The sequence below is a fragment of the Silurus meridionalis genome, chromosome 28, assembly GCF_014805685.1.
Source record: "Silurus meridionalis isolate SWU-2019-XX chromosome 28, ASM1480568v1, whole genome shotgun sequence".
Taxonomy (NCBI): domain Eukaryota; kingdom Metazoa; phylum Chordata; class Actinopteri; order Siluriformes; family Siluridae; genus Silurus; species Silurus meridionalis.
This window is the reverse complement of record NC_060911.1, coordinates 4,891,008-4,906,675: the sequence shown is the minus strand read 5'-3', so window position 1 is coordinate 4,906,675 and position 15,668 is coordinate 4,891,008. Positions and strand designations below refer to the sequence as shown.

The window sequence follows — 15,668 nt, the reverse complement described above, 5'->3', positions numbered from 1 at the left end:
CGAGCCTCAAAGAAAGACTAGGGTCAATAATTACACCAAGGTCTTAGACTGCTGTACACACTGGAACAGAAACACCATCCAGAGATGCTACATAATCGAAAAGTTTACTTCTAGCTGCATGTGGTCCTAGTAAAAGTACTTCCGTCTTATCTAAGTTGAGCAAAAGGACGTTATCAAGCATCCACTGTCTAATGTCTTCTAGATACTCCTCAACATTGTTAAGCTGATCTCTCTCATCTGGCTTTGCTGAAATATACAGCTGTGTATCATCAGCATAGCAATGGAAGCAAATACCACGTTTATGTTGATTTTACCCAAAGGCAGTATATATAAAGAGAAAAGCAGTGGGCCTAAGACAGATCCTTGCAGAACACAAAACTTTACCTCATAAAGTGTGGAGAACTCACCATTTATATCAACAAACTGATAGGGATCAGTTAAATAAGACCTAAGCCAGGAAAGAGCTGTTCACTTTATTCCAACAACGTTCTCAAGTCTAGCAAGCAGAATAGTATGATAAATGGTGTCAAAAGCTTCATTAAGGTCGAGCAAAACAAGCAAAGAGACAAAACCCTGATCAGAGGCCAATAACAGGTCATTTACCACCTTAACTAGCGCCGTCTCTGTGCTATGATGAGGCCGAAATCCTGACTGATACATTTAAAAAATGTTATTCATAAGTAGATGTGAGCAGAACTGCTGTGCTACAACCTTTTCCAAAATCTTGGAGATAAAGGGGAGGTTTAATATTGGCCTGTAGTTGGACAGCTGACAAGGGACAAGATCAGGTTTCCTAATTAGGGGGTTGATAACTGCCAGTTTGAAGGATTTAGTTATATAATCAGTGCTTATGGAGAAGTTTATAAATTTTTAAACAGGTTCAATTACCTCTGTAATTATTTGTTTGAAGAAATTTGTAGGCAAGAGATCAAGAATGCAGGCTGATGATTTTAATGAGGAAATAAATAAAATTAAGTAATTCTCTTGAATAAGGGTAACATTTTGTAACTGATGGATTATAATTACACTGCTGTCTACAGGGTTATTTATAAAATAGTTTGTATTTATTTTTATCATCTGGATTTTTTGCCTGATGTTTTCAACTTCATTATTAAAAAAGTTCATGAAATCATTACTACCTAATGATGGTGTGCATGTTAGTGCAGTGCTTATTTTTCCTGTTAATTTTGCTACCATGATGGATAAAAATCTAGGATTATGCTTGTTATTTCTATGAGGGTGGAGAAATATGCTGATCTAGCAGCACTAAAAGATTTTCTATAACTCAGGAGGCTCTCCTTCCATGCTATTTGAAAAAATGTAAATTTGCTTTGACACCATTTACCTTCTAATTTCCAAGTGGTCTGTTTTAAGGTGCACGTATGATCATTATACCACTGTGCAAATTTTTTCTTACTGATTATTTTGGTTTTAATGGAAGCTACATCATTTAGAGTGTAACAGAACATTGATTTTTTAGGCATTCAGTGGCCCAGTCGGGGGGTCAGACAGAAATATAATTAATATAGTAATTTCCGGAAGATTCCGGAAAACTGTAACCTGGTGAGGTACTATTGCAATGACTTAGGCATTTTAATGCATTTTAAAAGAGATTAGGTGATGGTCTGAAATAGCTTCAGACTGTGGAATAATGACTATATATATATATATATATATATATATATATATATATATATATATATATAGTCATAATTCCACAGTTTATATATTGTAATTTTATATATATATATATATATATATATATATATATATATATATATATATATATATATATATATATATGTATATATATATATATATATAATAATTATTATAATTTCTTTTTTTATCCAAATGTTAATAATATATCAAGAGTGTGTCCACCACTATGAGTGGATCCTATAACATTCTGATTAATTCCAACTGAATCTAGAATGGACACAACTGCTGCTTTTAAGGAGTCTTCCTGATTATGAAAATGAGTATTAAAGTAACCAACAATTAATGTTTTGTCTAAAGAAGTAGTTTAATTTGTGGTTTAAATCTGCAAATTCTATGAGAAAATCAGAGTAGGGCCCTTGGGATCTATAAATAATTACTAGATCAATTTCTAATTAGATTAGACCTGCTTTCAGACACCAAATATTGTATGTTGGTGTAAAGAACCTCAAAAGTTTTACATTTGTGTTTAGTTTAAAGTGTGACGCTTAGATTATTATAATAGATATCTGCGACTCCTCCTCCTTCGCCATTTGGACGGGGCTGGTGTGTGTAATTACTATACCCAGGAGGACTCACTTCATTTAATGCTACATATTCATTCAGTTTAATCCACGTTTCTATTAAACACATTATATTAAAACTCCTGGTCTGTAAGAACTTTGTTTATAGTCAGCGCTTTTGACGTGAGAGATCTAATATCCCAAAAGTGTTAAATAGGGTTGAGGTCAAAGCTCTATAGCAGGCCACTCAAGATCTTCCAATCCAATCTATAAAATCATATGTTCATGGAGCTGGTTTTGTGCACAAGGGCATTGTAATGCTGGAGCAGATTTGGGTCTCCTAGTTCAAGCGAAGCGTAATTCTATACACTATACCATTGTGTACCTTCAACTTTGTGGCAACAGTTTAAGGAAGACTCACATGTGCATGAAAAAGTAACATACACTAATATCTAATAACTTAAATGTATTTTTTTCAACATCTGATACAACAAATACACTCTTTGGATCACTTGCTCAGGCACTCATTTGTTTGAAGCAAAAATGTTAGCTTTGGTCAGAATTGTGCTGGATTTTTAGCCGTGTGGGAAAACAAATGAAAAAAGTTAGGATGGCAACACACGCATTCATGCATACAGTTACACCTAGAAGTTTTATATTTCGTCCACCTACTGATATTGAGGCAAAAACCTCACAGGGAGATCATTCACAGGAATTCCTCATAGACAATTCCGGATCCTGAAACTGTGAAGTGTCGTTTTGTTAAAGAATGGCAAAATCTTACAATATTTCATGGCTAATATTATTTATTAAATATTTGTGTGTGTTTGTGAGTGCAGATATCAACGAGTGTAATACAGGAAGGCACACGTGCAGTGCAGATCAGACCTGCTATAACACCCACGGATCTTTTCAATGCCAGTGTCTACCAGGCTACCAGAAGAGCGGTGACCAATGTGTGGGTGAGAATCCTGCTTTCTGTACAATCTTTTTGTTTTAGCTACATCTTCACCCAGTGATGTGTTCACCTCTTGACTAGGGGTTCTTTTTTAAGTCCTGAAGTGATTTGCCAATAATTAGGTACTTCATACATTTCGAGTTTCATTTGATTTTTTGGAACCCAAACAAGTTAGTTCCTTATCAATTATGTTATTGTAATAATTAACAGTAGTTTACTTGTGAGTCCATTTGATGATATATAATAATAAAAATAATAATAATAAATCACCTTGCATACAATAATCAGAAAGCTAGAATTCCTGTAAAGCTTTACCATGGAAACTGTTACTGAGAGCTCTTTCCATTAATACTTAAAAAACATATAACAATTAAATATTTTTACTTTTACTAAACAAAAACAAGTGAATTAACAATTTCTATAGAAATGTTTACTTTTACCAAACAAATACAAGTAAATAAACAATTTCTATAGAAATGATACGAGCAAGTAGATTAATTTAAACTTGTCATTTAAATGACAACCAGCATTATTACTAAAAAAAATGTATCAACATTTTCTGGGTAGCATTATAAAATACCTTGTTTTCATTGAAAAATCCTTCCTTAGCACGAATAACAGCTTTACACATTCTTGGCATCCGGACAGCTTCTCCAAACATTCACCTGAAAAACTCTTTTAAAACTTGCCAAAGATGATCTTTACTAGATTTCTTTCTGACTTTGTGATCCAGTTCATCCCAGAGCAGTTCAATAGGACATAGGTGCAGTGACAGGGTAGGATTCCATGATAGATTGCATTCCAGATGACTGTTTACTCTCTAAATGACTATTACAGAGCTTGGATGTATGATTTGGATCATTGTCTTGTTGTATGTTGAAGTATGGAACGTAGCCATGTTCGTTCAGTTTTTCTTTCACCTGTAATAAAGTCTCAAACCTTTCCTGCTCCAAAGAACCCCAAACCATTAAACTTCCACCTCCATGTTTGACTGTGAGGGTGAGGCAGTCTGCTAACATCTTCTCTCCTGTTCTTCGTCATACTCATTCTTACAGAAGTTCTTCTGTCCATAGAACGTTCTTTCCGTCCTTCACTGTTCAATTATTTTGTTATTGTCTTTTACACAGTTTGTTGCACGATAGCAAATGAAACAAACATGTGTCTCAAAAACATTTTTTTGACAGTCACTGTATGACCTATTTGCTGTTAACTGAGGAGCAGCTCACATACACAACATTAGAGAAATAAACTTTTGGACAGTCTTGGCGACCACTGTGAACAAAACATGTTTTTGTGTGTGTGTGTGTGTGTGTGTGTGTGTGTGTGTGTGTGTGTGTGTGTGTGTACACAGATAGAGATGAGTGCCTTATGTCACACTACTGCATGCACAGATGTGTGAACGTCCCCGGATCCTACTACTGCGAGTGTAACCCTGGCTACCAGCTTGCCAGCAACAACCACAGCTGTGTGGGTGAGAGATTCAATCCAGCAAATCTGATTCTGTACACAAGCATGTGTGTAACGCTCAGGTCATTCTTTTTCAAATGTCAAACAGGAGAAAAAGACGTAGAGATGCACTTTAATATTTGAATCATTATCTGAAGAAGACCCCAAGGAGAGACAGAAAAAATTATTTAGGTATAAAATGTACATCAAAAAATGCACTTTGCTTTTATTTGGAAAAGTCCCCAGTTTCAGCCAAACCTGCAACCCCATTTGTTTATACTCTTAGTACATCTGTTAGTAACACTGTGTCCAGGCTTTTTCATTTTTTCTCTCCAGCACACAAAAGATAAGAAGTGGAAAAAATGCTGAGAGAGAGAGAGAGAGAGAGAGAGAGAGAGAGAGAGAGAGAGAGAGACATCAGTGAACAGTTGATAACATTAATTAAACTATAATAAATGGACATTTGCTGTCACCCAGATCAGGATGGGTTCCCTTTGTCTGGTTCCTCTCAAAGTTTCTGCTTCATACCATCAGGTGTTTTTCCTTGCCATCGGCTCGCTCATAAAGATAAACTTAAAGGGACTTATTTATGATGATAAAAATAATAATTGTAATTTATTTATCTCTGTAAAGCTGCTTTGGGTCAATGTTTATTGTTAAACGTGCTATAAAAATAAAATTTTACTGAATTGAATTGAATTGAACATTCATGCCCTAATCAGGTTTTTATAAACACAAGTCTCAGCTGGACCACGGAGAAAAAAAATATTTTGAATTACAACACGTTATAACATGAGGACACAAACTATTTCTAATAAAAGGCTTCTAAGCTGGGTTCATCCCACGTTCTCCACCAAACATAGTAAAGAGGAGAGTAATTTAAAATAATAATTCTCTGTACTTTGTACAGTCTAATGCATCTATTTTTAGTTCTGCTCCAAAGGCTATTTGGATAAAAGAGTGATAGGTTAAATAATGGCATGTTACTGCAAGACTGGATAAATCTACAGTCTGGACTAGGATTCCAGACTGTAGCTTCTTCATAGCATTTTGTATTTCTTTAAACTTTTGGTGGGGCTGTTGCATCTGTTTGCATGCCCTACATATGCTTTGTTCTATAATTACAATGCAGAAATCATAATGTGATTATATACTGTATGTATAAGTGTTTGTATGTACGATTATATGGACTTTCCCAGCCATATTTAGTTTTCCCCCAAAAATGTTACCCCAAAGTTGGAGGCATGCAATTGTGTAGAATGTCTTTGGATGCCCTAGCATTATATTTTACCTTGATTTAAAATAGGAGGCCCAAACCTGTTCCAGCATGACAATGCCCCTGCGCAAAAAAGCACCCTGAAGTTATGGTTTGCATGGGTTGGAGAGGAAGATCTCCTGCTATAGAGCTCTGACCTTAACTCTATTCAACAACTTTGGGATGAATAGGAATGCTGACTGCACCCCAGACCTCCTCACCTCACCTACAACAGTACCTGCCTTTATTAACACCCTTGTAGCTGAATGAACACAAATCTTCCAAGCACACTCCAATATCTAGTGGAACATCACCAAAACCAAATCAACAACATGTCTGTTAGATCCTATTTTAACTAAACTACTTAAAGAAGTGTTACATACAGCTGGTGAGCCTCTTCTGAATATTATGAATTCCTTACTATCTTTAGGTCACGTCCCTAAACCCCTCAAGTTGGCAGTTAATAAGCCCCTCATTAGGAAACCTAATTTGGATCCAAAAAAATCATATTACAGACCCATTTCAAATCTTCCCGTTTATGTCTAAGATTTTAGAAAATATCGTGTTTGCCCAGTTCTGCTCCTTCTTACAAGAAAAAAATACCTTTGAAGAGTTTTCAGTTTTCAGGCCCCATCATAGCACAGAAACTTCTCTAGTTAAAATCACAAATGACCTGTTTTTAGCTTCAGACCAAAGCTACATTTCTCTGTTAGTTTCACTAGATCTTAGTGCTGCATTTAACACTATAGCTCATGACTTTCTCATAGATTGTTTACAGAAATACATCGGCATTCAGGGACAGGCATTGAGCTGGTTTGAATCCTACCTGTCTGATCGTTACCATTTTGTAGATTTAAATGGAGAACTATCCAGGTAAAATGCAAGTAATTTATGGGGTGCCACAAGGTTCAGTTCTGGGACCTCTCCTTTTCACAATATATATGCTTCCTTTGGGAAATATTTATAGAAGGCATTGGATTAGCTTCCACTGTTATGCTGATGATACCCAGCTATTTATCTCATCAAAACCATACGAGATATCTTATTTGGCTCGATTAACTGAGTGTGTAAAAGAATTTAAAGATTGGATGATGCCTTTCTATTATTAAATTCTGATAAGAAAGAGATGTTGCTAATCAGTAAAAAAAAAAAACACAGAAGCTCCAGCAATTCAACTTGCATTTAGAAGCATGTACTGTAACTACTAGTTAAACTGTAAAAGACCTGGGAGTTATTTTAGTCATCAACTTGTCTTTTGAAAATCATATCCCCTATATAACAAAAACAGCCTTCTGCCACCTAAGAAATATTGCTAAGCTAAGAAACATGTTGCATGATGCATTCATGACCTTCAGACTGGACCTTTGTAATGCATTACTCGGTGGTTGTCCTGCATCATTAATAAACAAGCTACAGTCCAGAATGCAGCAGTCAGATTTCTTACAAGGTTAAGAAAATATCACCATATAACCCCGATTTTATCATCCCTACACTGGCCCTAAATGGTTTGTCTCCCATGTTTCTATCCAGTCTTCTAACAAGCTATAATTCATCACGCTCCTTGAGATCTCAAAACTCTGGACTTCTAGTAGTTCCTAAAATAGCAAAGTCTACTAAAGGTGGTAGACCATTTTCACATTTAGCTCCTAAACTTTGGAATAGTGTTCCTGACAGTGTTTGTGGCTCAGACACACTCTCCCAGTTTAAGTGCCGATTAAAAACGTATCTTTTTATCAAGTCGTACACATAAAACACATCACATATAACCTTGTGCTCCAGTACATCTGATTAAATGCACATTATCAACTTGTGCTTGTTAATATTATGAACAGCAGCTACGCTAATTCCTCTCCACTGCTTCTCTTTTTCTACCCATCCTGAGGCATCCTGAGGTTGCACCAGCTCCAGTTGTGTCCCACCTCATGAAGATTATGGATCTTAAAAGAAGTAGATGCCAACCCCGCAAACATCCTGAAGCATCTAGAGACGTACCAGCGCCATTCGGATCCCACTTCATGTAGAGTTTGGACATTGGACCTCTTTGTTAAAGGCTCTGGCATTGAGAAGCTGGTGTTGGATCTTTGATCACATAAGTTCATTGATCTCAAATGTTGAGCTATTTTATGAGTTGCTCAGTAGCTACTGTCAACTGACTGTATAAGACTGTAGAAAGGACATTAGTCATAATCACACAATGCCGTGCTCATGGTTGTTCTCATTCTCTGGTGTTTTGTATTGTTTTAAGATTAATAATCACACTCTTGATCTCACCCAAATGAGGATGGGTTCCCCTTTTGAGTCTGGTTCCTCTCAAGGTTTCTTCCTCATAACATCTAAGGGAGTTTTTTCTTGCCACAGTCGCCCCAGGCTTGCTCATCAGGGAAAAATAAACATAATTTAATTTAATTCTTACATTTTGTAAAACTGCTTTAAGACAACATCCATTGTGAAAAATGCTAAAGAAATAAACTTGAACTTGAACTTAAGCATCTTTCCAGGAAATTGGAGGTTTCTATAACAGCAAATAAATTAAATGTGAAATTGGATGTTCAAAAAGCATGTATTCAACTTTTGTCCCTGTAGTATATGTATGTATTTATATGTATGAATGTATATTTGTATGTATATTTGTATGTATTTGTGTATTTATGTATGTATATATGTACATGACCACATCATTATTAGGAAGAAAAAACTTTAGGGCAAAAAAAACTCCATGTACCAGACATTGAAGTTTATAGAGCATTACCTAAAGATAGTCTGCAGTGCATGAGTGCTTGCTAGGAGTAATTACTATTTTTTCGTGTGGGATAATCACATTTACATTGCATTTTTTATTCTCAAATTCACTGTTTCTTTCATTGTTGTGCCAGTTTGAAGACCACCTTAATATAATCTTTGTTTCAGACGTGAATGAATGTCAGAGTCAGCCATGCGACCATCAGTGTTACAACCTTATTGGCTCCTTTATCTGCCACTGTCGCCAGGGCTACGAGCTAGCATCCGACTCCGTTTCCTGTTTAGGTGGGTCTTATTTTTTTTAGCTGTCAATATCTTTGTCTTAAAGCAATCCCAGTCTTGACATTTATTCTTCACACCTCCATAGTCAGTCCAACGTCTCACTAACAAACAAAATCGAAACGCTTCAAATTATCTTGCTATATTATTACATTTCTTGTTGCCATAACTAATCAAAGAAGTTTGATGTTTTATATATATATATATATATATATATATATATATATATATATATATATATATATATATATATATATAATATTTTTGGTTAATTGTACTGCCTTAAATCTGGAAAAAGGGATCCAATGAATGTCATATGGGCTCCCATCATTTGATAATACATTTCATGAAAAATCATTAAAAAATATTAGGTAACTATTTCTCATTTGTTGAGCACATAATAACAAGCTTTCACCTGGATATGCGCCAAAAATACTTAGGTTGCAGTTACGGCATTTGGCCGACGCACTTCCGCAGCGATTTACATGTATCTCATTTATACAACTGAGCAGTTGAGTGTTTAGGGCCTTGCTCAGGAGCCCAACCTAAGGGGCTTCTTAGAGTTTTCTGGGATTTGAAGTCATGACCTTCCAAGCAACAAGTCGAAAATCTTAACCACTTAGCTACCACTTCCTTAGAAACCTTCTTAGACACAACCAGATAGTTTCAAAAATTTATATCTAATTGTATAGTTACCAATGATTTTAGAAAACAGAAAGTACGTAGATATGTTGACATGATGAATAATGTAATCGAGGAAACTTTTTGGAGTCATTATTAGGGGGTTCAAGCATTTTATAGAATGTTTTTCAGAATCAAACTGAAGTCGATTCTACTTCAGCATTTGATTTGTAAAAAATCTATTCCAATAAAGGGATATTGAAACAAAAGATGCTGTTGTAGTTTTGATGCCCTTATATTAACATAACCTTATGTAATGTAAAGTAATACTACATGTACAGTAAGGTAAACTCATGTTTCACCACTTGTTCAGAAATTATACTATCACTAACACTGCTGTGCATGTTCTAAACCACTTCCTTTTCCCGTTTCGCTTGCAGACATTGACGAGTGTGCCTTCTCCCGCTACATGTGCCAATATGCCTGCATCAACAGCCCTGGAGAATATTCCTGCACTTGCCCTGTAGGATATGAGCTCCAGGGAACAAGAATGTGTCAAGGTACTTGGCTTTGGCTTCTTTTTTGGGAGTGAAATATGCTGATCTCTACAAACTCCATGCCCATTTCGGATCCGTATCAAAATTGGACATGTCAGTGCTGAAGGAGATATATGACGGAATATGAGCTCGGCAATTTTAACCAGACTGTCATGGAAAGAATGTGAAAGAGAGCAAACAAGGCATTAGTGTTTCAGCCTCCGAAAAGGAGATTTATGTCTGTGGGGTGTGTGTATGTATATATATATATATATATATATATATATATATATATATATATATATATATTTATATTTGTTTAGTTTTTTTTTTCTCAAAGAGTTTCAAATGAGAAACTGTGTTATTTTTTCCTCTTCCACGAGTCTCCTGATGAATCTCTGCTTCTGTGTCAGAAATAGTTGCCTTCGGTTAAGGGGTGTACTTTGATGCTGAGAGGTGTTTGATGTGTGCGAGTGCATATGTGTGCATCTGTATAAACTCCAGGCTTGCCTTAGTTGTAAGAATAGGGATTGCCCATGCTTTCCAATATCCCCCTTTACTGTAACAGCGAGACCAGGGGTTTAGTAAGTAAGACTCTGTGGGCTTGTGTGCCAGGCAGAGATTAAGCCTAAGCCTCTTGATTTAATGGAGACACACACTAAAAGAAAAACCCTGGGAAACTGGCACATGTAAAATTTGGTTGACAATGGTTTCATTTTTTTTTTTTTTTTACAGACTGGTACTAGAGTTATGCAGTATTTATAGCATGGTGAAATCATAAACATGGAAAATGTTTAGAATAGCATGACTCTGTGGTAGTGCTGGCTGCATTGCAAATTGCGTGCTATTATTTTATTTTATTTTTAAAATAGAATTTAAATAGAAGTAGAAGAATAAGACATTCTGGAAAATGTTTTATTGGAAAATCAATCAACTTCTAGGTAGTAACAGTAACTTTGCTACCCAAAGGTGTTATCTCATGTGTTGTTTCTATGATATACTGTACACATATATTTCCTTTCCGTTTGATCTCAGACATTAACGAGTGCGAAACCGGCCACCAGTGCGGTGAGGACGAAATGTGCTGGAACTACTATGGAGGCGTCCGGTGTTACCCCAAAAACCCCTGTCAAGAGCCTTATGTGCGCACGTCAGAAAAGTAAGTTCACCTGACACGATCCTCATGCCTGTTTCTAAAGGCTAAGATTGTTTGTTCGAGCTGCACAGATTCAACAGACTGGATTTACATTCGATCGCCATAAGTATGTGGACACCTACTCTTCTGGGAAGGCTTTTCACTAGATTTTGGAAGGCAGATATGTGGCACAAGCTCACAACACGATTGATATCTGGTGTAAAGTTGGTCTTTCTGCTAATCCCAAATATGTTTAATATGCAAAGATATTGTGGACGATTATGCATAACTTATTGGACACAGCTTGGGGCAGACACACACACACTATACGGGTGTCATAGTCAGATGTCCACATTTGGCCATACGGTGTACCATTTTGGTCTGTTTGTAGGTTAAACATTTACAGGTACCAACTGTTGAGGTACCAAATTGTTGTATGTTTGCTGTAAATTGCTATATGAGAGCAGGTGATTGACTGGTCATTTAAGAACATTTTTTTGCGTAAAGAAGCTCTTGGGTTGTTTTCCCAGTATATTTTTGGTCCCATTAGTCACATTTTCCCTCAAAAAAAAGAAACAGCTTATTTCTATATTATGAAAGTATTCTAAACGTAATCTATATATATTCGATATAATTGTTTTTAATAGAAAACGTGAGCGTGTTTGCAGAGTACTTTTAGTAATAGTGGTCAAAGAACTAGCACAATGTGCCCTGAACTGTGTATTTTGAGCTTTTTTACTAGCATTCTGGGAATCCGAGGTGCATGCGAGCACTGAGAGAGTCTGAGATCACATGCCAGGTTCTACAGTTTGCTCACAAGCCTTAATGCTCATTTTTACTGACTGCACTTCTGCCCACACTCACAATCTTGGCTAAGCAGTTTAAATGTGAAAGCATCATAAGCACCAAAACTCAGGACAAGGAGTTCATGGCAGATCTAAACAGAACAAAATGGCTTGTTTTTTGTGAGCATAGAAAACCTGTACTCTGTCTGAAACTGATATTGTATATTGAATATTGTGAATTGTGTTTTGACTCCAGCATGAAGTTCCATGAAATCCATGTAAAATACTCTACCATTCACAGCTATAGCTGCTGCTGCTGTGTAAAAGACTTTTTTTTTCTTTCCAGCCGGTGTGTCTGCTCATCTACCAGTGCGTGCCGTGGCTTGCCACAGTCCATTGTGTATAAGTATATGAACATTCACTCTGACCGTACCGTACCAGCAGATATTTTTCAGATCCAAGCCACCAACATCTATAGTAACACGCACAACACCTTCAGGATCAGAGCCGGCAACGAGGGAGGAGAATTCTTCCTCAGGGTGAGTAATGAAATAGTAAATAAGAAATAGTAGAGACTGTAACACGATGCCAAATCTCATTCAGATGGGAGCTCCAATTCCCAGCATTCACCATGGGCTCCAAATATGGCGACACAGACTACTCCTTAAACTGCACACATCTGCTTACATGACCTTCCCTCATCTAATGTGGCAACTACCGCTTAAATAACGAAGCGGCTAATTTATGGTTTTTCCCAGTTTCACATGCTTCAAGCCAAAAAACGGAGCTCCATAACATTAGACCAATGAAACTGCCGAACGGGTTCAGCTGAACCAATGAAACTCTTTATATTAAATCAGATGCGCTTCCACTGAATCAGACCGCACCGCATCATAAATATGGATAAGGTTCCTCAGACGTTTGACCTGCCGCTCAGACTGTCTAGAGGAAATGCGAATCATTCGTCACGCTGAAAACAACTGGGCATGAAAAAACGCACTTCACCTGTGTTCTGAGCTGCACGCCATCGGGAGAAAAGCATCACCGATGGTGATTTTTAAACGCACGACGATGCCAAAAGATAAACTCTCGAGAGAAATAGTTGTGAAAGGAAGGAGGAAGAGAGTGAACAATGACTTTCTTGGTAGGCTACTGTTTAGATACAAGCCGTGTAACAGACACTGTCTTCTGTTAAATCCTGTGTGAAGTTCATTACTTTCAGTGTAGACACCTGTGGCTTATAGACAGGTGCGGCGTATTTATGTTCAAAATAAAAATCTTTGTCAAATTCAGTGGGTGCGGTTTATATTTGGGTGCGCTTGCAAGTCTGGAAATTACGGTAGATGTGTATATATATATATATATATATATATATATATATATATATATATATATATATATATATATATATTTATTTATTTATTTATTTATTTATTTATTTATTTATTTATTTATACACCAGCTAATCCAGAAAAAAAAATTCTAAAAAGGAACTGGTCTGTGGTGTCCTAAAGGTTGTAGACTCCCACTCAAACAAATTGCACCTCCTACACATATCTGTATTTCAGTTTGCATAGAACATGTTATCTATAATCCAAAATACAGTTCCCACATTACTAATCTGTCCATTTGCATTCATGTTTTAATATTATATAAAGCCACTGATCACATTTCCTTGCTTATAGCGTTCCAGCAATGTCAGCGCAATGTTGGTGATGACCAAGTCCCTAGAGGGCCCCCTTGAGATCATCCTCGACCTAGAGATGATCACCCACCACACTACCACAAACTATCGCAGCAGCTCCTTATTACGGCTCACCATCATCGTGGGACCATTCTCCTTCTAGTGGCTGCTGTACCGCCTCTTCACACGTGTAAACATATCCAGTATGCTACGTTCTACCATCACCGTGCCAAGAATTTATCACCTGTGCAAGTCTTTTTTATATCCTTTCTGTTCTGTATAGTTGATCCTGCTCTTCTTTTAGGAACTTTTGATATGAATAAGGTATGGATGTTAAAAGGGATCGACTAGCAGGTAGTTGCAGGGAAATGTGTAGCTTAATTAATTAGAGACTTGACAACTAGACAATGTAAGAGTGTGCTTGACACAGCGAGACCGGGATCGATAGCAAGAAAAGGTATAGCAGCATAACAGTATAATAGCTTCTTTCTACTTCGGATTTCTGTTGTCTTGGCTGGATGGCCAACCTTTTTCATGACCCAAATTGCTAGTTATGTTTTTTTTTTCGCTTGAACCCTGTCACGTGGCTCTGAACACTCCAATTCAAAATGTTCTCAGGCAACATGGTTAAATAAGTGAATTCAATATCAAATCTTGATGTCAAAACATTGCATTTTAGCGTATTTTATACTACACTTTTTTTTAGTAGTCTGTTGTTGTGAGTGAAAGTTACATGTAGACACTGTTTATGCATTTGGATGATGGCACTTTTATAAATCAAAATTTTCTTTAGCATTTACCATTGGCCTTGGACAACCTGGGAAACGATGGCAAAGCCACACAAGTTCTCCACACATGGATTAAATGGACTAATGCAGTTGAAAGCACTTGGTCATCTATATCAGTTTCAGTAAGGTTACCCTGGGGGGAAAAAATCTTCAGGTTTTCAGGTTATCAATTATCCACATGTTAAGAGTGTATACATTTGAAATACAAGATGTAGTGAGGATCGTTGCAAAAGCACAAAGTTTTGTTGTCTTGTAACCATGCTATCACCCATTGTATGTAAGAGCAGTACTGATGAAGCCTGTCAAGCTTTAAGGTGTTTTGTCTTTAATTTGTATCCCTTGTAGAAAATGTAGTTCATTTTCCAAAGTCTAACATGCAGTGCCTTATATATATGAATACAGTAATAACTGCAATAGTCAACTATATTTGTATATTCAGTGTCATTCACATAAAAACAAAGCTCTATGCAGAAGGGAATCTTTTTCTTTATTTAAAACTGATTTCATACATATTCATGAATGTTTTTTGTACTCTAAAGCAGATGAGAATTGTTTTAAGAAATAAAGGATATATTTAAGATTCCTACTGACTATATTTTTTATATTAATTTAGGATTTTATATGATCATGTATACCATAGTAATGATATCAGAAGGTTGTTGTGGCAGGACTTTAACAACAGACTAATAGCTATTTATAAAAAGGTGTAATTTAACCAGAAATATATTAATCTTACAATCGTGTATGCTAATTAATCAAATTACCTTTGGCATTTTTGTGCCGTGTTCGAAAATTTAACGTTTAAGATTTCGAGATTAACGCGGTAGCAATACGTCAAAATATTTTGAGAATAAAGTAAAAACTACGAGAATAAAGTTAAAATATTTTAAATAAAATCGTTGCAATATTAGACTCAAGTAATATTTTTAGATAAAAAAATCTGAATTGTGTGGATGTTTAGCCGTTTTGCATTTAAACTTTATTTATTCAGAAAAAAATATCTGACAGACATTGAGCAAATTTAATCTTTTATGCAATCTGAAATGGTGACCTGTGCTCAACTCCAAGGAATGTTTACAGGATGAGAGCAATGATCAAACACAACTTTATTCTCAAATTGCTTTGACTTTAATATTGTAATCTTAGCGTTTTTCTTCTTTTTTTACGTACAGTAGCAATAAAATGCCTTCGTAGCAGACACACAAACCGAATAGCAAAAA

General features: G+C 36.1%; 1 protein-coding gene across 4 annotated transcripts in view; it reads left to right on the top strand.

The window, feature by feature from the left end:
- Positions 1–15,031, top strand: part of efemp1 (EGF containing fibulin extracellular matrix protein 1) — a 43,353-nt gene extending 28,322 nt beyond the window's left edge. For 3 of the 4 annotated variants that reach the window (XM_046842706.1, XM_046842705.1, XM_046842707.1), the window contains exons 5-11: positions 3,062–3,184; positions 4,532–4,651; positions 8,789–8,905; positions 9,961–10,080; positions 11,092–11,215; positions 12,323–12,515; positions 13,662–15,031. In XM_046842706.1, coding sequence (XP_046698662.1) covers positions 3,062–3,184; positions 4,532–4,651; positions 8,789–8,905; positions 9,961–10,080; positions 11,092–11,215; positions 12,323–12,515; positions 13,662–13,823 — 959 coding nt within the window. In that variant the 3' untranslated portion in view covers positions 13,824–15,031. The remainder of the gene's footprint in view (positions 1–3,061; positions 3,185–4,531; positions 4,652–8,788; positions 8,906–9,960; positions 10,081–11,091; positions 11,216–12,322; positions 12,516–13,661) is intronic. The other variant, XM_046842709.1, reaches the window with a different exon arrangement.
- The last annotated feature ends 637 nt before the right edge of the window (positions 15,032–15,668 follow it).